General features: G+C 36.2%; 1 protein-coding gene across 1 annotated transcript in view; it reads left to right on the top strand.

The window, feature by feature from the left end:
- TRPC4 (transient receptor potential cation channel subfamily C member 4) overlaps positions 1 to 25,641 on the top strand; it is a 228,693-nt gene that overhangs the window by 154,788 nt on the left and 48,264 nt on the right. The window contains exon 4 of the mRNA XM_017951196.3: positions 15,519 to 15,855. Coding sequence (XP_017806685.1) covers positions 15,519 to 15,855 — 337 coding nt within the window. The remainder of the gene's footprint in view (positions 1 to 15,518; positions 15,856 to 25,641) is intronic.

Genomic DNA, 25,641 nt, shown 5'->3' with positions numbered 1-25,641 from the left:
ATCAAAGAGATCCAAGAAGATGTCCAAAGTGAAAAGGCACAGTTCCTTCAGTTTTGGGACCTAAATCTCTGGCATTCACTGTCTTTTATAATTTCTTAAGTGAAAATGAAAGAGAGATGAATCAGCTAGCTGTAATTTTGTATGAATTCTTTCATCTCCTAATCACGCCATTCCTAGCTAATATAAGGAGTTCTAGAAGCACAGTCTTGGTTCCACTGCAAGGAAAGTAGATATGAAATTTTGGGTATCTGAGAATAGCAAGAGGATTAAGTGTCACTGTTTACTGTCTATAGGACTGCCTGAATCATATTGTGGTAGTTACGGTGGTGGTAGGAAGGACTTGGAATGGATATTGGTACTGACATAGGAAACTATAAAACTGAACTTTTTCTATATAAGAGGCTTATTTTAGAATTTCCCTTGGACTTTGTAATCAGATTGTATATACATAACTAACTACTAAATACTCTATTCATGTCTTGTGACTGTGATATTGAAAGATAATTATTGAAAACCTCTTAGAGACAGTCCCTAAATTACAAGTAGATTGTATTACAGAAGCTTATAACTTAGGGAAATGGAGTTTGAGGGTACATTTACATCTTGGAACAGATGATATTGAGTATTGAAATCTCCTGCTCAAAACATACAAGTTGCTTTAGTCTATTCATATATGTTCTATGGTACATGTTCATGACAGCCTAAGAGAATAAAAATTTCAAATTTTATATGAGTAGTGAATAATAATCTATAGAGACTAAGGGTTATAAAAAAATAATAGTTCTTATATGTGTATTTTTAACATCAATATTTTCCTATGTGAGTTGAATGTTGATATTTCTTCCCAACATTTAGACATCATTAATAGAAATATTTTCAAAGACACAGATTCTTTAATACTGGCTTGCTTTTTTTAGAAACTACATTTTTTCATTAGACATGCATATGTCTGTTTACACAAGAAAAGCAAAGTGAGGAAAAATATCATTATTGTATTTTAAACAGTATCAAGAGAATTGAAGAATATTGAATACCAGATTTGCCACTTCTGAGTCCTGTCCTTCTTTCATCAATTCCTGTAGAATAATAACACGTTACTCTGAAATGTATTTCCTTGCCAACTATTTAAGATACTCTGACTTTCTGCTCATTGTAAAGATGGACTTTCCAAGAAAAACTTGATTTTTAATAGCTTCTAAACACTGACTTCTAACCTGGACTGATGCAGCCTTCTTACCCCATCCTCAAGCAACACAGTGGATCTCCTAGGAAGTTGCCTGGACTATTTCACATTATGTTAAGAAGAGGGAGAAGAAGCTAGTTATATGTGTAACTTCTAGAAATAGGCATAAAAATATAAAGTGTCCTTCTTGTTGTTGAGGTTACTGACTTCAACCAGGGTTTTCTGTGGAACTTACATGAACAGTTAATGCCTGACTAAATAGACCCATAAGCCTTTTGCTATGTTCTGCAGTTTCAACTGAGTAAATAGTCATTGACATCTCAGTGTCAGGCACTAGTGCTAGGGATTAAGTGATGAAAAGTGACAGACCTTCTTCAAATATCTCATTATAATTCCTAATTATAATGCTGGAGATATAGGGGATAGGTGCAATTGTCAATGTATGTTTAAGGTACAAAAACAGTACTTAGAACAATTAACTCTGGAAGTAACAGGGGAATCTGAAGCCGAGTTGAAAGACCAATAGGAACTCATTGTGAAAAATCAGGAGATGGAGAATTCCAGGCAAATGTATCAGTATACTATACACAAACCTGTAACGGTGAGGAAGGCCCAGGCATGGTTAAAGCACTTTGAGTGGTGTGTATGCCTGAAGTGTAGCCTTGCAGGGCTAAGGGAAGGCAGAGAAGGTGTGGTAAAGGAGCTATCTGGGGCTGTTTTCTGGGGACTATGAAATAGTTCACAGTTTTAAATGAGAAAGATGCAGGTAGATATGCAGGCTGGAAGGCCCACCATCTCAGCAGAATGGTGCGTGGGTTAGAAGGAGAGGAACTCAAAGACTGATTTGAGTTAGGCCTAGAGTCATGCATATGATTTTCTTTTCATAAAAGAGGTTCATTCCTTTTTTTAATTAAATAAAAACTGCATATACTTATTGATTACAACGTATTTTGAAATATGCATACATTATGGAATGGCTGAATTGAGCTCATTAACATATGCATTACCTCATATCCTTATCTTTTTTTGTGGTGATAACACTTAAAATATACTCTCAATGATCTTCAACAATATAATACATTGTTATTAACTATAGTCACCACATTATACAACAAAGGTCTTAAACTTATTCCTATCTAACTGTAATGTTGCACCCTTTGACCAACATCTTCCTCAAACCTGCCCCCACCATCCCGTCCCTGGTAATCATCATTCTATTTTCTGCGTCTGTGAATTCAAACTTTTAAGCATCCACATATCAGTGAGATCATGCTGTAACTGTATTGCTATGTCTGGTATTTCACGTAACGTAATGTCCTTCAGTTTCATCCATGTTGTCTCAAATGACAGAAATTCCATCTTTTCATAAGGCTTAATAATATTCTAGTGTATATCTATACCACAGCTTCTTTATCCTTTGATACACTGATAGCCACTTAGGTTGAAATTCCATATCTTGATTATTGTGAATACTGCTGCAAAAACCACAGAAGTGCAGATATCTCTTGGACATAATAATTTCATTTCTTATCGATATATGCCCAGTAGTGGGATTGCTGGACCATATGGTAGTTCTATTTTTTACTTTTCTAGGACCCTCCGTGCTATTTTCCATAATGACTGTGCTAATTTAAATTCCCATGCATCTGATGTTTTATTATGATGATATTCCATGATAACCAAGGGGGAATATTGAGATAAAATAAGGAGATGAATACAAGAGATAAAGAGGCTGACTTGATAATATTGGCAACAAATTGGAGGTTGATAATCCTCAATGTGCTTGTTGTACCAGCAAAATAGGAACAGACTTGTATTATTTATTTATTTATTACTTATTTGTTTATTTATTTAGAGATGGAGTCTTGCTCTGTTGCCCAGGCTGGAATGCAGTGGTGTGATCTCACCTCACTGCAACCTCTGCCTCCTGGGTTCAAGCAATTTCTGGCTACGTTTTGTATTTTTAGTAGAGACGGGGTCTCACCATGTTGGCCAGGCTGGTCTCAAACTCCTGACCTCAAGTGATCTGCCCGCCTTGGCCTCCCAAAATGCTGGGATTACAGGCATGAGCCACCACGCTCGGCCAGACTTATTTTATAGCAACTTTATTGAAGCAAAATTGACATACAATTAACTGCACATATTTAAAGTGAATACTTTGGTAAGTTTTTGTAAAATGTATACACCTGTGAAAACATAACCAAATTAAGATGGAGAACACATCCATCACCATCACAGGTCACTTCTGCTCTTTTATAATTCTTCCCGGCACCCTCCCCATTCCCCCGTAGGCAGCTGTTGATCTGCTGCCCGTCAGTAGATTAGTTTTCATTTTCTAGAGTTTATACAAATGAGATTATACAGTATGTGTTTTTTTCCTTTGGCTTCTTTCATTCTGCATAATTTAAAAAATATTCAACCATGTGTGTATATCAATACAACAGTTCATTCCTTTTCATTGCTGACTAATCTTCCATTATATGAATATACCATATTTTGCTTATCGATTCCTGGGTTGGTGGACATTTGGTTTGTTCCAGTTTGAGGTTATTACAAAAAAGCTACTATGATATTTGTAGTCAAATATTTTTATGTACATAAAGTTTTGTTTTCTATTTTCTTTTTTAGTTTCTATTTTCTTTTGGATGGATGCCTAGAATAAGAATGGCTGTATCATTGGTAGATGTATATTTGATTTAAAAACAAAGCAAACCAAAATGCAAACTTTTTTAAAAAGGCTATTTATATTTTGTTGTTCAATGTATGAGAGTTTAAGTGTCTGCAAATATGTATCAACATGTTTTGATTAGATTTTTTAAAAAATGTTAGCCATTCTAATAGGTACACAGTGATACCTCATTGTGACTTCGATTTGCATTTCCCTAATGTGCAACGGATGTTGATCATGTTTTTATGTGCTTATTTGCCATCTATATATCTTTTGATGTTGTCTCTTCAAATTTTGGTCCGCATTTTTTATTTGAGTTTTTTGTTTCCTCATTATTATATTTGGTTAATTATACTTGATTGGGGAGAGGCTGAGTTATAAAATACAGGGTTTTTTGGATGGTGGAAACTCTCTAACTCTTAACTTATTTTATGAGTGGATGGAGAAGAGTTCATCTTTCATCTAGGTAGATGTTGTACTACTTATCAATACAATGAACACAGATGGGTAAACAGTGTTATGGTCCAAAGTGTTAATTAAATTGTGAACTTAGTGAATTTTATGTATCTGTGTGGCTTTCAAGCGGCAATTTTCCAAAAGAAGAGCTATGTGAATAATTCAACCTTAGGAATGTGATGAAACCAAGCGCAACTATACTAAAAGTCTTTCTTATATTGGAGAGTCCTAGTACATACAACTACCACCTTTCAGATGTTTTCTCTCAGATAATTTTTATACATCTATTTTCTCCTGCATCCCTGGAATTCTTTACTAAGGGTACAGTGCTGGACTACATTAAAGCCTTATGACCCTTCTTTATTCCAGCCTTCAATTTTTTTCATCCCATTGCACAAAAGCCCTATCTTCACTAGATGACAATTATGTACTAGTTGCTTAATTCCTTTTTTGTCTAAGCAATGTAATGTTTTATTCCAGTTAAAATATGCAAGTCTTCAGAAAGCTCTTAGAAAGATTTAATTGTAACAGAGGACTGATATAGGAGATGGTTGTAGATATATGACCTTTTTCAGACCTTCAAAAATTGCATTATGTGTACAGCTGACTGCCTATGTGTAGGGTCCCCTCATTTCATAACGTTATTGATACTTTTCTCTTCTTTGTTTCTTTTATTTATTGCAATTTATTATCAATCCTTGTGACAAAATAAGAAAAATTTAAAAATATGATATAAGAGATAGAGGAAAGCTGAATAGTTTGGAAGACAGGGATCTAAGGTCACAATTCACCACTGTGATATTTCTTCAATTTTTCCAGAATGTTAATTTGGGCTAACAATCATATTTAATAAAACAGTGTTATTAACAATGTTATCTAGGTTTTAAAATTATTTATGATCTTGAAAAATATTTGGAGCATTTGAAATATCAATTTTAATGTAAACTATAGGGTCAAAAACTATACACTAGACAACTACTAGAAAATGAGTAACTATGGACGTTATGGTTTAAATTGTATCTGGCAAAAAGATATGCTAATGTCCAAACCCCAAGTGCCTGTCTCAGAAGGTGACTTTATTTGGAAATAGATCATTGCACAAGAAATTACTGAAGATGAGGTCATTCTGGAGTAGGACAGAGTCTTCCTCCAATATGACTGGTTATCTTATAAAAAGAGAGAAGATGATGTGAAATGAGGCATACAGGGAGAATGCCATGTGATGGCAGAGGCAGAGATTGGAATGACATAGCCATCAAGCCAAGGAATGCCTTAAATTCACAGTCACTTACCAGAAGGTTGCTAAAGTCCAGGAAAGATTCTACCCAGAGTCTCAGAGAAAGCATGGCACTGCCAAAACTCTGGTTTTAGAATTTACATTTTCAGAACTGTGAGGAAAAAAAATCATGTTGTTTTAAGCCACCTAATTTATGGTACTTTGTTATGGCAGCTCTTAGGAACTAACACAACGAGCAAATAAATTTTAACAAAATCTTGATACCATATGGAAATACAGTTTATATATAAAACATTTCAATATCCACAATAATAGCAGTACCTTTGGTCAGAAAATAATCAGTGAAGTCCTTATTCATATGCAGATTCTTTGAGTTGCAGGTTGAGTTCCTTTGAACTGTTGATGGTTATAGGTCTAAGTTTTCAGTGACTAATATGCTCATGTACAGTAGTTTGTTCCTTGTTTTCAAGTCATCCTTCACCCTGCCTCATGATTTGTCCTTACTTATTGGGATGTGCATTTTCTCAGGAAACTAGCATGAAGGCCACAGAGACCAGGATGGGAACAAGCAACGCTTGCACGTGTGGCAAGTGGAAATGCTGGAAATGACAATGATGAGGAAGAGGAAATGATGCATGCCTCAGTTTTAGGAATGTAACTTAGGCTGTTTAAAAAAAGAATGAGAGAGAGAAGCTCATTATTCAATAACCCTTGTAAAAAATAAAACACCTAGATGAGAGAGATGGCAGAGGAGCTGGAGAGATGGTGCAGCCAGGGAGGACCAGCCCAGATGTTTGATCAGCAGGAATCAGTGACAATTAGATGAGCCAATAAAGAATAAAAAATAAAATGATGCCAAAGAATAATTTCCATTTGACAAATACTTTACTCCATATTCCTGTCTGCTTTGTGAAAATGATATTGAAGACTGACAGAATTATAGGGAAGTATAACTCTTTTTGGCCGTTTTCTCTTTTTTTGGGCTCTTTTATGTGTTGTTTCTGTGCAGTTGCCCCTTCTGTTGCCATACAAGTTGGAGCAGATAGCACAACCTGAGAGGTGGGTGACTGTGTGGACTCTGCTGTTTCCAAAATACATAACTTTTTCTCTGTATATTATAGACTAATTTAATTCCAACCTCAACTAACAGATCATTTAAACACTGAGTATTATTATGATCTTTTTTAAGCCCAGAAAATTTGTCAGCCAAGATAGTCTGCAGAGCTTTTGTCAGGGAGACAGAAAAGAGATTGGAGAGCATAAAAGGAAGTGAATTTATTCTTGACCCTAAGGCTACAGTTTTAAAATTCTGCTTACAGGACCTAACACATTGGAAACAAATATAACCTTTCACATATATTACTTATATGTATAAATTAGATGGGTAGAGAAAAACTCCATTCTTTGATATCAACTTTTGATTCTGGAAAGAAGGTATGAAATGAGTTTCCTATTTTATAAGGTCTTCAACAATTTAATTTTCTCTAAAACAATAGGTCTTGATATTATGTTAAAAGGAATAGAAAAGGGAAAAGCAAAATGTTTATATCATTTTATTTCATAAGAACAACTAATATTCATTCCCATTCTGTCTCTTTTTTCCTTTCTGAATTCTTGCCCTACTGGAAGATAGTAGGGCAAGAAATACAATCTTTATTTTAGGACAGAAAGAGTGCTAGCACTGAAGCTTGAAGACATGAGGACTGTTAACTTTTCCTCCTCCCCTAGTCAGTAAAGGTTAGGAGGCTCAGATCAAAGAGATCCAAGAAGATGTCCAAAGTGAAAAGGCACAGTTCCTTCAGTTTGGGGACCTAAATCTCTGGCATTCTTCAGTGTTCATTCTTCAGTAGGAGTCTTTCCGGGAGACTTTGATTAAAAGTGAAACACAAGTTCTGAACATGCTACTCCACTGTGTGGAAAATGTCAGTGGCTCATTAGAGACTAGAGAACCAGCCCATTGATGTAAGGCCAGGATCTGAGACTTCCTCACTGCTTTCCATCCACCATTTTCATCTATTACTCACCTACATGATTCAAAAGTCAAATGGTGATTTCGTCAATACAGTATAATTTTCTGCCTCCACACCTCTATTCAAGTTTTAAGAAAGCATCTAGGTAACTACCTAGAAATCACTAGCCTTTTTTTCATCTATTTTCCATAATAGTTTGGAACAATGTATATGTGCTCTGAGAAGGGTATTGGTGAGTAGAGGTAGACTTTGTACCAACTGCTACCCTTTGTAATTTTCAAAGAACTAACATTATTTATTGACTCGACCTTCCTACTACCTAAATTGGGTTTTGTTTGCTTGCTGTTTTGTTTGCTAAGTTCAATGTTGGGTTTATCACCCACACACATATGCTTTATCTCCTTTACCTTTCTCATTTTCAACTTTCCATTACTGCTCACTCATCGTCTCAGATCAGTTGCCGAACCAATTTTGAATGTAGACTCAGGAACAGTTTCAGAAGTTTAATCAGCTTCTGCCTCACCAACACTATCATCACATGAAATTTAGTTATCGTCTTCCCTTCTGGTTGTGTGACATCAAATGTGGTGCCCCTGTAATATGCATTTAGCTCTTCCTTGAATCCTGATCTGCAAATCTGAATTTAAGATGTATATTTAAGAAAATGCTTAGGTGATTTTATGACTGGATAGGAAATGTTTGAACTTGATAGAGCCAGGGCACTTGTTGGCCAAGAGAGTCTGCAGAGAATAGAATCTGTAGTTTATCAATTAGTCTTCTTCATTATTCTCAAGCATTTTAGCCAATGTATCTCAGATTTGATTAAATCTTTATTGATTTTCTGCCTTTCAACAAGGCTGAAAAAACTTAATTGGGCAACTAGTTATCTTATTGATGTTCCCATATGCTTCAGTTATTATTATCTTGTGAATGTAATTTCCTTGCATAAATCTTTTAATTATTATTATGCTGAAAGTGAACACATATTATACACTTGGGTATATATGTCTCTAAGTTATTGTATATGTATATGGACATATGTGTATATACATATATCCTTGTATGTGTAAACATGTGTTTATAAACAATAATGGTGATGCTTAATATTTATTGAACATATACTATGACCTAGGAACTCATACTTTTCATATATTAATTTAATTTTTCAATAACCCTGTGAGATAAGTGTTTCTACTATCCCCATTTTACAAGTTGGGAAAAAGACACAATAATAATTTAATAATTTATTAATACTCATACAATCAGGAAGCAGCAATCCAAGGTTCAAATCCCAATGGGATTTTTCTAAGGCTTATGTGCTCTTAGTCCCTACAATATCCAAATGCATTATACAAAGTACAGTAGATTTGCCATATCACTTTGGAGTCATGATGAAGGCATATGGTGGTGCGTAGGGTAAATATCTGTGAGAAACTAGGTGTAGGTATTTTCTTCCTTTTTTATCCAGGATCTTTATCGCCTACTCATGTTTCTCATGCCCACTGAAGCCCAGTCTGTCTAACAGTGGTTTAAGTCCCCTATTGGTATCCATGCTTCATGGTGAATTAGTCAGCTATCATCCTTTGCTTGCGAAGGCTTTTCCACTTGCACAAGAGTTTGGTGATTTGGTGGGGATTATTGTTGATACTTTTGTGTTTATTCCTGTAATTAGATATTATACTAAACTACACCATAGAATATCTGCTTGATGTGTGACTTCTATGCAATTCCCTTTAAAGGCATCTTTGCTGAGCTAAATTTGCTTGTTGATAACCTTAATAAGAAGGCTGACTTTAAATGAGGAAAGCAAAACCCAGGAAAATAGTAAACATTAGAAAAACTAGAAGACTATCCCACATTATTCAAAGGTCTTTCTGTAAGGCAGTGGTTATTAAAAGTTAGTCCTCCCAGCACTTTGGGAGGCCAAGGCAGGCGGATCACGAGGTCAGGAGATCGAGACCATCCTGGCTCACACAGTGAAACCTCGTCTCTACAAAAAATACAAAAAATTAGCCGGGCGTGGTGGCCGGTGCCTTTAGTCCCAGCAACCTCCAGAGGCTGAGGCAGGAGAATGACCTGAGCCTGGGAGGCGGAGCTCGCGGTGAACGCAGATTGCACCGCTGCACTCCAGCCTGGGCGACAAAGGGAGACTCCATCTCAAAAAAAAAAAAAAAAAGGTTAGTCCTTGGAGTCACCTTGAGAACTGGGCAAAATGCAGAGTTTAGGGCCTCACCTTGTACCTACTGAATCAATCAGACACTGGGGTGGGGCTCATGTGTTTTATCAGCCTCCAGGTGACCCTGCTGCTTGCTCAGTTTTGAGAACCACCACTGTATGGCTCGTCCCTGTCACTCAAGAACTCGTGCACGCTCACACACATACACATATACACACACAGACATTCCCAGGGTTTCGGGGTCAGCTGTATACTGCTTACTTGGTAGACATTAGAATATATATTTACGCTGAATTGAAACTACTCTTTGAATATTTATCGGATGCAATGGAGCTATAGGTAATTTCATTAGACATCAAATCCTTTAAACCAGTGTTTATCAAGTTTTAACATTCAGAGGAATCATGCTATGCAGATTTGTATTCAGCAGATTTGAAATGGGACCTGATATTCTCCATCTCTAACAGCCTTCCTGTTGATTTCAATTTTACTGGCCTCAGCCCACAAATTGAGTTGCAACAATTTAGACTCAAGCATGTCCTCAACAAACATTTTCATCCATATCCCAAAATATGGTCACAGTTTGCCTTTACATTTCATCTCTAGTATATCTACAATTGGTTACAACCTTCTAGCACAAAAGATTTCTCATCTTGAGTATACTTATCTCTCTCCCCATGTTTTTAACATGAAATTCTTTTAATCTAACATAAAACACATTCACTTACGAAGCTGTCACTGTCGAAATCTATCTGTTATTTCAGGCTTAACTAACCAATTCCACCTCCTTTCTTAAAATTTCAGTTTATTTCATGTCAGACATACTCTTATATACCCTATACCTCTTTTTAAACAAGTTATGTAATGCTCTGTATGAAGTTATCCAGTTACATAATTAGTCCCAATGTATTTTGAGTTCCCAGAATACAGATTTATGTGGTTCTTACATATCATGGTGCTCCCCTCACTTATCTAGCCACTCTCTGACTCACATATGATGCTGAATGCTATTGGCTTTACTAGTGTTTCACCTGTCCTGCAAAGGCAGAAGAAAATAATGTTTTGATTAATGAAACAGGTGGGTCCGATTAATCATGTGGTATGACTATGCTCAGAGGGACCAGAAGAATTATTTAATGAAGAACATGACCAGAGGTCTCACCAGGAAGCAGGGAGAGACAGAGACATTTAAAAGTCATTGGAGGCCATGAGGGATGTAGGGGATGAAGTAAAAGATTAAAAATATATATTTTTCAGCTATGGAAAAAATTAATTCCCTGAAGGTCTTCTGCCTGTAAATAATCCTTAGACCCTGCTATCAGCATTATGAGTTTTTGAAAAGCATTCTGCAGAGGAAATAACTCCTCCCCCATGCAGATTATTTCTGAATTGCTAAAGAATATACAGTAATACCCAGAGCACACTGGTGTGTATATGGATTTGTGGTCCTTTTAGAGCAAAGGAATCAGATTGCCCTTATGTAAATCACTATGATACAGCTAATCCGAAGTTTCAACTCTCTTTATAATCACCTGGCAGTCAGTTGAGACTTCCTTGTGACTCTCTGATGCAGTCAAGATAGATAAAGTAACCAGGATGGTTGTTTCCAGAATTTGGATTTTCTTCCTATAGAGAATGACTACAGTCTGAACTTTGTGTACAACTTTTTAAACTAGAAAAATACATTGAAAAACTGAAAAGATGAAGAAAGAACAAATACTAAGGAAATCTGATCCATAGTTACTTTTAATATTTGATTTATTTGTTTTATATATTTTAAATTATTTTCTGCTTACTTTGTCTATACACAATATTTTAGTTCACTTTTCTAGATACCTGATATGGTTTGGCTGTGTCCCCACCCAAATCTCATCTTGAATTGTAGCTCCCATAATTCCCACATGTTGTGGGAGGGACCCAGTGGGAGGTAATTGAATCATGGGGTCAGGTCCTTCCCATGCTGTTCTCATGATAGTGAATAAGTCTCATGAGATCTGATGGTTTTAAAAAAGGGGAGTTTCCTTGCACAAGCTCTCTTGTCTGCCATCATGTGAGACATGCCTCTTACCTACCACCACGATTGTGAGGCCTCCCCAGCCACATGGGACTGTGCGTCCATTAAACCTCTTCTGTAAATTGCCCTGTTTCAGGTATGTCTTTATCAGTGGTATGAAAATTGACTAATACAATGTAGTGAAGTTTCTTGTTTATTTGGTTTTGTTTTGCTTTTATATACTTTCCAGATTTATCCTCCTTTTTGTTATCCTTTGTTGCTGTTATGGTTTGGAGCTTTCATATTTCTAGTAGTTAATTTTAAATCATTGATACTGGATCTCTTATATTCTATTTGCAAAAATGAGATTAGATTCAATGGTTTTCACAGTGTCTTCAATATTTGGAATCCCATGACTCATTGATTCTATAAATAATTATGAGATCAGACTTTGCAAACTTTTCAAAGGTTATTGAACGAGATGGGAAGTCTTTAAAATTGTTTTCACAGCGTACTTTATAAGTGCATAGCACAAATGTGAATTTGAAAGTTTTAGTGTTTTAATATGAATTTTAATGGGATGGCAGGAGTTGTGCTGGAATTGGCCAACAACTCTAGAGAAAGAAGGGCTGTAATGAATTGTGTCTAAAAACAAACCTCGCTTCTCCCAATCCTGGAATGGTGCGGAAGATGGTAGTTCCTCTTATGACTCATGGTGCAGTAGAAAGATGGCGTAGGAGGTGGGGGCTGTAGGCTCCCAGCACACTGCATGCAATGTGATGGTCCACCTGGAGAGGGCATTGCTGGAATGGACTGGTGGCCACTGTCAAAGAATCAGGTGGCCCCTCTCTGAGGGTGTCCTTCAGAGGGAGTTGAAGTAAAGCTAAGCATTACTCTAAGTAATCCAGGTAAACAGAGAGGGAGGCAGACACAGAGAAAAAGACACAGGGAGAGGAAGGGAGGGAGGGTGGGAGGAAGGAAGGAATGAAAGAAGGGAAGAAGGAAGACAGGGAGGGAGGGAGGGAAAGAGGGGCAAGAGATAATTGAAGTGATTTAATCTATGTTAGCAATTGAAGACTGAAAAATCCTGTAATATAAAATTTTAATTATTTCAATCCTTAATTTGATAACTGATTTAACCACCAAACCCATTTTTGCATGGAAAATCTATTAATTACTGGGATACAATTTAGAGAATGCTGGTATAGACAAGTAAAGAACATGTTTGGTTGAAAGGTGACGTGAAATTACCACGAGAATATGTGGATTTACAATGATTCTCAGAATACTTTTTGGTTTATTTCAATCCTACGATTAGATCAAATACATAGCCAAATAACATCCACATTTGGGGAACCTTGTGTATTACGTACACTCACTCCTGCTCTTCTTATTCCTCTCCATATTTTTTACTTCTGCAACAACCTCCCTGTGTCTGTGTTTAATGTAAAATTATGTATACTGTTCATTTACTAAGCACAGTATATACTTTCAATAACTAAAGAAAGAAAAAGCACTTTTAAGAGTGAAACATAAATAAGAAATCATGGCTATCCTAGCACTTTGCAATGGCAGGTGTTCTATGAGGATTAAACTCTTTGCTTCTTTTAGGTAATTTTACGGGGTATATATGTATGTATTCACAGCAGAAATATTAATTCAAACAAATCTTAAATTATCCTAAGAAAGTTCTCTGTTTGATTGTCCTCAGGTGCCCCATGCTGTAGTGAGATTTTGACCAGAAAGGGCAGAGTTTGAATCCAAGACCTCACTTAGACTGTAGTGAACAAAGTACACACCTTTCTTTTACTCTTTCTGCATGCACGGAATGAGTTACTTAGTACTTAGTCCCTTATAGTGTTTTGTCAGTGTGTGAATACTTATAAGATGATGGCAACTTCTTGTTATATCTTGCATTTCCCACAGGCTTTCTTAACTCTCTTTTATCAAGACATTTCAGTTGTCCTAAAGTTTAATACTACTAAAAATACTTTATTCCATGGGGAATATAAAAAGAAAGAAGATGGTAGACTATGATTTCTTTATCAAATGCTGATGGAAAGGATTATGTGGGGAAAAAATAAAACTCTTAAAGAGAACAGTGCTGGTTAATGATCTAAACCACTGTTTGTCAGTACTCTACAGTTATAGAAGCAAAAACTCTATTTTGACTTTCAAATACCTGGCTTTGTCTGGAATAAAATTTAGCTTGACTGTTTATGGAGCTTGAAATTTCCTTAAGTAAGTGCCATACAAGATAATGAGGAGAGTCCTCCCTATCCCAGCCTTAAAACTATACTACTTTATCTGGTTTTATCTGTATTTACTGAATCCATTATTATAAACCTAATTCAGTTGTTTGCATATTTATTTGCCCACTATATACGTTGATAAGTAGATATGCAAGACAAGATGAAGAGAAACAGTTGCATGAAAAACTATTATTCATCTAATCCAAATGGTTGAACACCTCAACTATTGGATTACTTTTTGAATGTCACCTCATCTCTTTCTTCATCCCCAAACAAAGCATCCTTTCTGCATATCCAGAGACTGCTTGCTTGCTTACCATCAGAAAAGAGAACGGAAAAAGTCTTGCCTAAAGGACAGCCATATGGCTTAGAACTAAAGAAGAAAGATGGGAAATGTGGAGTTGGGTGGAGAGACCTGTAAAAGGAACAAGCACTAAGTTTGCTTTTAGAGTAAGCCATTTTATTATGCCAACAGAACTTTTCCAAGTCTCTTACAAGGAACTTACACCTCTCCTTCAATCAGAACTGTTCATAGGGCATCGCTTAATCCCACTGTACACTTTCTCACCAGGTTATGCTCTTGTTCTCCCATGGTATCTTGCCGTGGATTGCCTTCATCTTCTTTTTCTACTTATACAAATATGTCCAGGTGGAAGCATTCTTGGACTGTTCCATCTGAAGGATACAATTTTCTCTTAATTCATATATTGCTTAACTGAAAATCCCAATGAGAAAGTTTCAGAAATAGAATCTGAGAAATACTGAGGAAAAAAAGAAATATTGAGGAAAAAAATCCTGGACCAGATATTCAAACATCTCATAGTTTGATAGATATGCAACCTCCTTAACATACAGTAAGTAGTGTCCATGCTACATCTCTAAAATGTTGTCAGGATAGAATGAGTCATGTCTGTGAAATGTTTTGTATAAGATAATTAGGTATACTTAGGAAGGTGTTTGCATTGTTTATACCGAATTAAGCTATGATGATTAACATTCTGGTGAATATTATCTTCTTTCATCTGTTTTTCATATTGCCTCAACCCAATTAAAAGTATATTTAGCTTGTACCTCATAAAGAAAAGTTTGTTTGCTTTTCCTGATGATTAAAGTAATAAATATCTATTACAGAAAATTGTTAAAAGTACACACAAATATAAATAAAAATTAAGTATAGTGTTGTAGCCAAGAAATAATAACTATATCAAAAAAGAGCCACATTTATATATTCTTATATATGTGTATATAGGTGTGTATCTTTGTAAACTGCTTTGTTCACTTATCAGTGTATCTTTTGCATATTCCTATTCCCCAGTTCTATTTTTGCTTCCTCAAGTGCAGCCATAGTATTTTGACTTCAGTTGTGTCTCACTAAACATGTCATACTGTGCCTTGGGTGGAATAAATATTCAATACATTGGCTTTATTCACAGAATGACTTAAGGCCTTTTGATTGTTTAAATGTAAAATTATGTGAAACAGAATTTCTGTCTTTAAATATCCCAGTTGTGTTCTTATTGATGAACTGAGGCCACTCCATGTAACTATGACTTATTTTTCCTTTTCCTTTCCCTTCTGTTTAGTTTGTTGCCCAGCCCAATTGTCAACAGCTGCTGGCATCTCGCTGGTACGATGAGTTTCCAGGCTGGAGGAGAAGACACTGGGCAGTGAAGATGGTGACATGTTTCATCATAGGACTTCTTTTTCCTGTCTTCTCTGTGTGCTACCTGATAGCTCCCAAAAGCCCACTCGGACTGTTCATCAGGAAGCCATTTATCAAGTTTATCTGCCACACAGCCTCCTATTTGACTTTTTTGTTCCTGCTGCTGCTTGCCTCTCAGCACATCGACAGGTCAGACTTGAACAGGCAAGGTCCACCACCAACCATCGTCGAGTGGATGATATTACCATGGGTCCTGGGTAAATGTGTTACTCTAGAAAATATAATAAAAACATGTTACTGCCATGGAATTTTGTTGCTCAGAAAATATTCATTAACGTTTGGGAACCTAGGAATGTTTAGAACAGGTTCTAACTATTGTAGCTCCAAGAACCTAACCCCCAAAGCCAAACAACTATTTTACAAGCTGCAGTGGATCTGCTTACAAAAGCAGTTTAAGAAATGTAACCTTAAGTTTTCGAATTACAGATTTTAATGACTTCATATTCCATGACTGACCGTCTGAGTTTGTTTATTAAAACTTCTCAACATATCTCATTGACTATATGTAAATAATCATTCTAATATCCCTCATAGATAAGTCTTCTAAAAGTACATACAGATTACTTTTATGATTCTATACATAAAGTAACTGAAACTTTTTTAAAAAATCCATTCAAATTTATCTTTGAAATCTATATTAATTTAAAATAATAGGAAATTAAACAACAGGACATTGGCCACTCTCTTTTTGTTCTTGTCATAGAAAGTTGTGTTGGGTCTGAAGCAAACCACTGTAAAGTAGAACCCCTTAAAGTAGCTAGTGAAAACCTTGTTTTCCGGCCGGGCGCGGTGGCTCACGCCTGTAATCCCAGCACTGTGGGAGGCCGAGGCTGGCGGATCACTAGGTCAGAAGATCGTAGCCATCCTGGCTAACAGGGTGATACTCTGTCTCTGCTAAAAATACAAAAAGAAATTAGCCCGGCGTGGTGGCGAGCGCCTGTAGTCCCGGCTACTCGGGAGGCTGAGGCCGGAGAATGGCGTGAACCCGGGAGGCGGAGTTTGCAGTGAGCTGAGATCCGGCCACTGCACTCCAGCCTGGGCGACAGAGCGAGACTCCGTCTCAAAAAATAAAAAAGAAAAAAAAGAAAAGAAAAAAAAAGTAGCTAGTGAAAACCTTGTTTTCCTTTCTCCTTTTTATTATAGCCATGGTTAAAATGTACGTTTTAATTATGCTTTTCTCTATACTATGGTTTGCTGAGAAATCACATTTTCTCAATTTAGCTCATCATTTTAAACCTCTCTGCTATCATAGTCACCTCATCATTTCGCTATTAGAAAATATGTGACAAATTTCATGATTCAAAATCTCAGAATTCAGTTTGGGTTACTCTCAACACTGCTGAAGAGACTAAAATGACATTGAGACAGAAAAAGAAAAAAAAGACAGCCTATTTGAGATAGATATGTTTTTCAGTTTTAAAAATTGTAAAAACCATACTTTAAGTATTGTCAATAAGAAAAGTTAACAGGGACAAGATTTGATGTTTTACATAGGATAACTAAACAATATCCTCAGGTGAACTTTAAAATAGAGTAGCTTCTCATTAATCTAAAGTGCATAAAGTGTGATCTTGTTTAAATTAGAAAAAAGGGTCAGGCCGGGCAGGACACAGTGGCTCATGCCTGTAATCCCAGCACTTTGGGAGGCCAAAGTGTGTGGATCGCTTGAGATCAGAAGTTCGAGTAGTACCCATCTCTACTAAAAATATGAAAATTAGCTGGGCATGGTGGCCAGAGCCTGTAATCCCAGCTACCTGGGATGCTGAGGCAGGAGAATGGCTTGAGCCTGAGAGTCAGAGGTTGCAGTGAACCGAGATTGCACCACTGCACTCCGACCTGGGTGACAAAGTGAGACTCTCTCAAAAAAAGAAAGAAAAGAAGAGAAATTTAAAAGGCTCACATAATCTATAAGTGTCCTGAATGTCCTTTGGAATAAAATAATTATGACATTGCAGTTGGTATTAAAGATAAAATAACCCTTCCTGATTCATTTAAATTAAATATATCCCATTAAGAATTTTTTAAAGGAGTTTTCTTAGAAAATGTCTTGGGAACAATTCTTAATGAAGAGTTTAGGACATTACATTTTCCATTATGGATAACTTACATTGAATGTCTAAAAATTCTAGTGTCCCAAATAAAATGCGGAACACTTCATTTGGAAAAAATACTATAGATACAATAAAATGTAAGCATGTAGAGTATTCCTAATCTTTCCTTGATACCATCAATGAAACTGTGTCAAGTACTTTCCAGGCAGAATGTGCAGTGAAGGATGATAGTGACAAAAGTAAAGCAACAAAGAGCGCTTCTGCTAATGAAGCTTAAATTTTACTGGAATAAATGGGTAATAAACAGAGTTGTGACATAATGTCATAAAATGGTAAATAGTATTTTTAAAATAGGAGGTCCAAAGTTCTAATTACTTGTCCAATGAAAACAGTCATTGGCTGCCCGCTACACACCAAGATTCTAACAGAATATTTCATGAAAGCTGGCTGGAAGAAACTACATCCAACCACAGCTAAATGATTATATGAGGTATAGATTTAATTGTGAGTATTATAATTCCAGCTTAGAAAAATATCTGCTATAGGCAACATTTTCTCAAGATTTCCTGACTGTAGAGAGTTAATATTTCTGAGAATTTTAGGATGAAAAGAGATTTCCTAGGGGGAAAAAAAAAAAAAACAGGCATGCAAATGATCATCTTGTTTAAATAATGGGGCATGAGGAAAAGATGTTTATATATCAAAGAGATCTGTCAAACCGTTATATTGTTCACCAAGTCTGGTGAATTGTGAATGCCTCATATCCGATACTGAGTTCGCAGTGCCTTGCTAGATCCATGATTATAAGGAGTGTGTGCTATGTTGGGCTGTTCTGCAAAAGGCACTGGACTTAAATCCATGCTCAGGTTCTACCATTAGGAGACTATTAAATTATAGGTGGTCACAAGCTCTCAGGATTTTCAGTGTCTTCATCTACAAAATGCAAGATTTAGAGTGAATGACATCTAAAGTCCCCCTGAATCGTAGCATCCTGTCTGCTAAGCTACCATTGTTAAAGCAGAGAAAATTGATCCTTTCATGGGAAGTATGGTGTTGAGGGGGAAAACAAAGCTAAAGATATCAGAGAAGGAACACTGTAATCTTTTACTAAAAATGTGATATATATAAAAAAGCATGGTCTGGTCTGATGACTATATTAATGAATCCTCTGTATTCTCTTGCCCTGTCCTACTGTCTGATAAAGTAAGTGGCCAGGCGTCCCTTAGCAGAACATTTCATAGTTCTTTGTTTGCAAGGTTCTAGATTTATAACATCAAGATTGAATGACTTACGGAAATGATGTGGCTTATAAGTGTGTCCCTCATCATGTTAATTGTCCCAATGGTAGATTGGAACTCTGTTTACGGTTTTTTCTCAAGTCTTCTCGAACTGACTTAGATTTTCAAACCATGTCAGCTCTGTGAGTTACTTGTTGTATAAAGTAATACTTCTTTATTTGTACTAAATTTACTTTTCTTCCATTTTCAAAAGATCTTCCTCACATTCATAATATCTTGATGTATGAGAAATGATCACTTTATACCTCTCATTTGTTTATCCTAGCAAAACACTTTTCACTTATTTGTTTTATATATTTATATCATAAATGTCCATGTTTATCTAGGTAGCAAAGTTCTCTAACTTTAAAGCCTAACCTTTCAAACCAATTGCTTTTTCTTCTTAAGAAGTATGATTTTGCCTGGGAATCTTGCAGTTTTTCAACAATAAGAACTGTATTCAGCCTCATAGAACCAGTTATCTTGTGTTTCAGTACAATGGCAGAATAAGGTTTCTGTTATTTCAGTATCTTTCTTGTTGAAGTTCAACATTGTTGACTATTTAAATCTATTGTGTTTTATATCTTTAGAAAGCAGTTCATAATGGCTCTTCTATCCCTCTGCTGTGGTGTCAGCGATAAGTTGGAACTCACCGTCCAACAAAGCTTTTAGAATTATTTTTACTTCAGACTTGCTTGTATTTGAAGGTTATCGACCTTTCCTTTCTGCCATCAAACAGCCTCAAGAGATCTTCTTGCACATATTTGCTGTCAGGATGAACTTTATTATATAAGAAAGAAAGCCAAAAAGCTTTACAGGGACCAAACTTATGATGCTGGTCGTTGTGATACAGTTCTAACTAATGGAGAAAACTAATCATGGATAATTCTGTTAGAACTTTCAATAGATGAGTAAATTCCAGACAGATAGACACCAATATCCTTCTCAGGCTGTCAAATTACCCACTTAATCTAGAGTAAAAAGTAAAACAGTTGTTTGATCAAGCATTTATATGGACCTAATAACACAGCTACACTTTTTGGGTGTCTGGAGAAAAAGTTTTGTTGGAAACACTGAATGATGGATTAGAAAGAGCTTGAGGCTAGAAGATCAGAGACTTGGGTACTTTTGCGTTCTCCGTGACTGAGGCTCTTAACTTATTCAGGGTTTGATTTTTAATATACTATACTAGGAATATGCAATGAATAGAATATGATAAATTTATTTTCATTAAAAAATTACATGAAAACTAAAGCATGTTATATGAGTAATGTGCATTATGAGAATTCATCGAAATTATGGCAAGAGTTTTATCTCAAAGAGAGGTCATTTGTTTCTGAAGATAATATGTAGTAAGATAAGGGAAAAACAAACTTTTGAATGCTAGTTTTCAGGCCTTCCTGAAACCCAGTTTGAATTTTCCCTCAGAATTCATTCCAACTCTGATTGTAACCCACAAATTTTGTTAAAACTTATCCCTTTGCACAAAAGAGTATAGATATGTGTAAAATTTCCAGATGTAGACTTATGTAATTAGCTTAGTAAAATCAATGATAAAATGGATAACGCTTTTCATGAAAGAAGTAGAACTTTGGACTGGGCGTGGGGGCTCACACCTGTAATCTCAGCACTTTAGGAGGACGAGGTGGGTAGATCACGAGGGGTTCGAGACCAGACTGGCCAACATAGTGAAACCCCATCTCTATTTAAAACACAAAAATTAGATGGGCATAGTGGAAGGTTACGTAGTCCCAGCTACTCCACAGGAAGGCTGAGACAGAGAATCAATTTAACTCCGGAAGGTGGTGCAGCGATTGATATCGTGCCACCCGCACCTGTCGATGGTCCTGCTGTTATAAAGCTGTTGTTGCCATGTTGTTGCGCCAGCAAAGAAAGAAAGAAAGAAAAGAAAGAAATAAAAAGAAAGAAAGAAAGAAAACTCTGCAATGATACATTACGAATTGTATGAATACAGCAGGAAATACTTTGTTCCTATGAGAAAACAAAATGGCTGCTGAAGTGACATGACATTGTGAGCATGCCCGGGATTATGCCACAATTAAACGTTATGCAAATCTATGCACACTGAGCATGGTGAGAAGGGTGAACTGAGGAAAAGATATAACATAGGAGGAGGTCTAAGCTCTGTTAAAAATAGCTTCTATTGAATTCCTAGGCATAAAGTAAGAATTGCTCATAATATCCAGATTATACAACTTGCCTATAACACATACTTTATTTAGCAATTTTTTAAACAAGTTGGTTTCTCATTTCCATAATTTATTTTACATTTTTATGTTTTAAAAGGTTGATATTAACAAGTCTGAACATCTAAACAAGGCCTACCAAATTGAAGATGTAGAATGAAAAGTTGATGATCACATTTTCATCTAGATAAATATTCGTAGAGTCAAATAATACTATATGTATTGATATATGTGTGTGTGTATGTGTGTGTGTATAGATATATATATACACACACATATGTGTATAACCAGTTATGGTTTTTACACATATATGTATAATCAGTTATGTGTATATAAGTACATATAGACACATATATATACATACATATACATATACACACATGTGTGTATATATACATATATGTGTGTGCACATATATTTAATTCTTCCTCTTATGACCATTTTTTCATCTTTTGTCAAAAGTCATTAAGATCATATGGCTTCATATTTTCAGCCTCACTGCTGAATTTCCCATCCCCTCAAGCAGCCCCAGACAATATTTTCACAAGTATAAGAAATACGCCTATTACTTTCCCCAGTTCCTCCCTTGGCGTGGTGCTCAAATAATCTTAGCAAACTAGCTTCAGACACACACAGACCTTCAAACCCAAGTTGCAGACTACCCATTTATTAATTTAAAATGGATATTTTAATTTTTGAGGAAATCAGTCAGTACAGTGTGACATATGACCCTCATTTTACTATTTATCTGTGGGAAAAAATATTTTAACATCACCTTCACAGAATTATAAAGACTAACACAGTAATATCTCAAACAATGAAATATTAATGAAGATTTCAGTTATTGTGTGTGCTCCAATTCATGATTTCTTTATTGGAGAGAAATAAACTCTTTTTAGGCCATGACAGTGAAATATAAATTTGATACAGCAAAATTGAAATTTCCTGGCCTTCAGAGAATGTTTGAAAACATGGTTCAAGGGAAGAGGGGAAAAGATAGGAAAAGAGGAGTAGATACCAAAAAGAAAGGGTCATAGTAAAAAAAAAAAAAACCAGCATGAGAGATTCTTGAATTAGTCTTCATTAGCACAGAGTAACAACAGTAGTAGTAGTAGTAGTAGTAGTAGTAGTAGTAGTAGTAGTAGTAATCGTAGTCATAAATAGTAGAAACTGAAAAGTTAGGCAGTGTGCTGAGTAATTTAAATGCATTCTTTTGTTCGAACTTCACAGTAACTCTGTTCCATTTAATCATAATAAATGAGTTAATGTCTCATTTCACAGAGAGGAAACAGGCTTAGAGAATTTAGATTCCTTGCAGGGATCAAGGGATCAAGGAGCTAACAAGTGATACCAGATTCAAATTCCAGTCAATGTAAGTCTAGATCTAGATTCTTTATCCTTTCTGAGACACTGACCCAAAAGTGTGAGAGGTAGAATTTGAAAAGGCAAAAAGAGCTCAGAACATGTCTCCATACCAGAGACTTCTTCGCTTCTATTTGCCGACTTAGATTTTTACACAGGTGAAATTTGAATGGACCATGTTTCTGCTTCATTAAATGTCTAATGCTCTTTAAGATGTGCATTTGATATGATTTACTATTGAATATTATGTTTACCAACATAGCAAACTTATCACTACCACCACGCTCACATCACTACCAGTATCATCACTGCCTTGCTTCTAATCTAAAACATATTATGTGTGGCTTTCTAGCACTAAAAGAAGCAATCCATTCCAAGAAAGAAAGAGTAAGTCCTTTGATTTGACCTAGAGATGTTTCCTATTTTGCTTTCCATGTATTAGTTGCTATGTCCTAAAGTTAAATTTGTTTTCTTCAAGGATATTATTATTTTTTAAATTTCTGTGTGTGTGTCTATGTGTGTGTGTGTGTGTATGTATGTGTGTGTGTAAGGAGTACTCAGGAAAACTGAAAGAAATAAATATATTTCCTTTGTGCATATTTATTTTTAAAATATTCAGAAGTTTGTATTAAGTGGAAGGTGGTAATTTTCATAGTGAAACTATTAATATTCACTTATTCAAAACTACATATTAGGCAACTACTGCTACCTATTGAAAGGGTAATGAACAAGGAATTGGAGAAATATTTATTCCTTGTCTTCCTATCTACATAAGCATTCTACTTCTTAGTTTTCATGGAAAATTTTTAAATTAAAATCCTATAAAAAGAAAGCTCCTACACTGATAAAATGTCTCACTTGATTTTTAAGTAACTATTTTTAGGTCAGAAGCTATCAGATGATCTGGAATTCTAAAGTTCTACACTTCACTCTTACTCTGAAACTAACATGGCATCCTTTCTTGGTAAACTTAAAAATGTGTACTTCCTTAATTATATATTCCTAGCTTTTTTTTCTCAAAATGTTAAAATAATGGTGTCAAAACCCATAGTGGTTTAAGCATTTTTAGATGTCTTCCAACTAAGAATATTTAACATTCACTGTCTCTTTATGTCAGTGTTTTTTGAAGTATGGTCTGCTGACTAAAATTATAATTACTGTAGATTCTTATGACAAATTCAGATTATGGTTGGCTGATTTAGAAATTCCAAAAGTATTTTAAACATTAAAGACTAAGAAACAATTCTGGAAGTCAAATTTCCTAATCATGTAATGGTTTTATTAAGGAGCTTCAACGTATTTGAATCTAAACATGAAATGGTTTTACTTCTATCAGTCTCCTTGGCCACCTTATATCAAATATCCTTTCTTTGTTTCCGAATGATATCACTATCAGTTATCATAAATTTTCTGAAATTCAAATTATTTAAAAGTAGACTGTTCAGTTTAAAACTCAAATTTTATAATAAGCTTAAAGATCTTCTCTTCCCAATAAAGGCCTGACTCATGGCTTGAAGGATAAGGAATTGTCCATCTCTTACACATCCTTTAACTCCAACACTGGTATTCAAGGTGGGACACAGGCTCTTCATGTTTCCTCATTCCTGTTGCTTTAGGGAAGATGGGGGATGGGAGAAGTTAAATGTCCTGATTTACCTGGTACCCTGGTCAGAGCTCTTTCTTGGTTGGTTGTCCTGCCTCTCCGGCTATTACTGAGCCACCTGTGCGATGCTGACTCTCCTGAGGGGTGCATGGCTGTTCTTTGAGGGCCCTGTTGTGCCTCCACACTACATAGTTCTCTGAGTCAGAGATTCAACTCTGCCAGGCATCTTCCAGTTCCTCCACTCCTGCAACCAGGAGTCAGTCCCTAATGGGGGTCCTGGAACCCTAACAAATCCCTCTTGAGTCCTGGCAAGAAGGCTCAAACCCAGCCTATTCTTGTAATATGCACTTACCTCACAACAGCATCACAGAACATTGCCACCTTAAAAGACAGAAGGCCAGACTACCACGGGCTACTCTATTGCCAAACTTCACTGCTTTTCTATTTTCTGTGATGAGCTGGACCCAGGGGGGAGAGAGCAAGCCAACTGCCCAAACAGATGCCCCAGCAGGGGTGAGGTAGTAGTTCCTCCTTGTAGAAATTCCCAGACTTTATGAGGGGTTTTCTTAGAGTCTCCTTTACTTGACTTAGGGAGGCAGTAGTATTGGTGAGGAAACACCCTTACCTCTCCTTCTGAGATTCGCTTTTAGCACAAAAACTGCACTGTCCTGGCCAGGCTGCTGATGCCCGTAATCCAAGCTCCCTCCTTGGGAGGCCAAGGTGGGGAGATGGCTTGATGCCAGGAGTTCAAGACCAGCCTGGCCAACATAGCAAGATTTCTTTTCTACCAGAAAAACAAACAACAACAAAAAAAAGATAGCTGGGCATGGTAGCGTGTGCCTCTAGTCGTTGCTACTCTACGCAGGAGGCTGAGGTGGGAGCATCGCATGAGCTCAGGCGTTTGAGGATGCAGTGAGATATAATGCACCACTACACGGTAACCTGGGAAACAGGGTGAGACTCTGTCTCTAAAAAATAACGACGATGACAAAAACAAAACAGAAACCCTGCACTCCCTGACCTCGTGGCTCTCTCGCCATCTGTCTTCCTAGGTCTACCTCTGTTATAGATTATGGAAGTAGAGGGCTAGATGTTTGTGAACAGATAGGATCCGGATGCCTCCTAGTAGACCTTGGAAGGAAAAGTTTAGTTACAATTTTCTGTAAACTCTTTTCAGAACGTGGATACTTGGGGTCCTTGTTTTCACCTTTGTTTGAGTTTTAAGTATACTGCTGAGAACAGGAGCTGCCCTGTAACTGAGTTTCTCTTAGCGGTCCAGAACAAGTGGGTTTCTACTGAATAAAAGAAGTCCTTTAAATTTCTCTTTGAATAGAAGCAGATTTTTGACGAGAGACTACTTTTATATTCCCTGATTTGAAAATCAAAAAACGAAACAATACAAAACTCCAGCAGGGAGGAATGTTTTGTGTTCAGTTATCTTCGTTGATGTGATACCACAACATAAAGCTCGGTGTTCTGTGAA

The sequence above is a fragment of the Papio anubis genome, chromosome 15 (genome assembly GCF_008728515.1).
Source record: "Papio anubis isolate 15944 chromosome 15, Panubis1.0, whole genome shotgun sequence".
Classification (NCBI taxonomy): Eukaryota; Metazoa; Chordata; class Mammalia; order Primates; family Cercopithecidae; genus Papio; species Papio anubis.
Note: the sequence above shows the minus strand (reverse complement) of the source record. Positions and strands in the feature narration are given on the sequence as shown.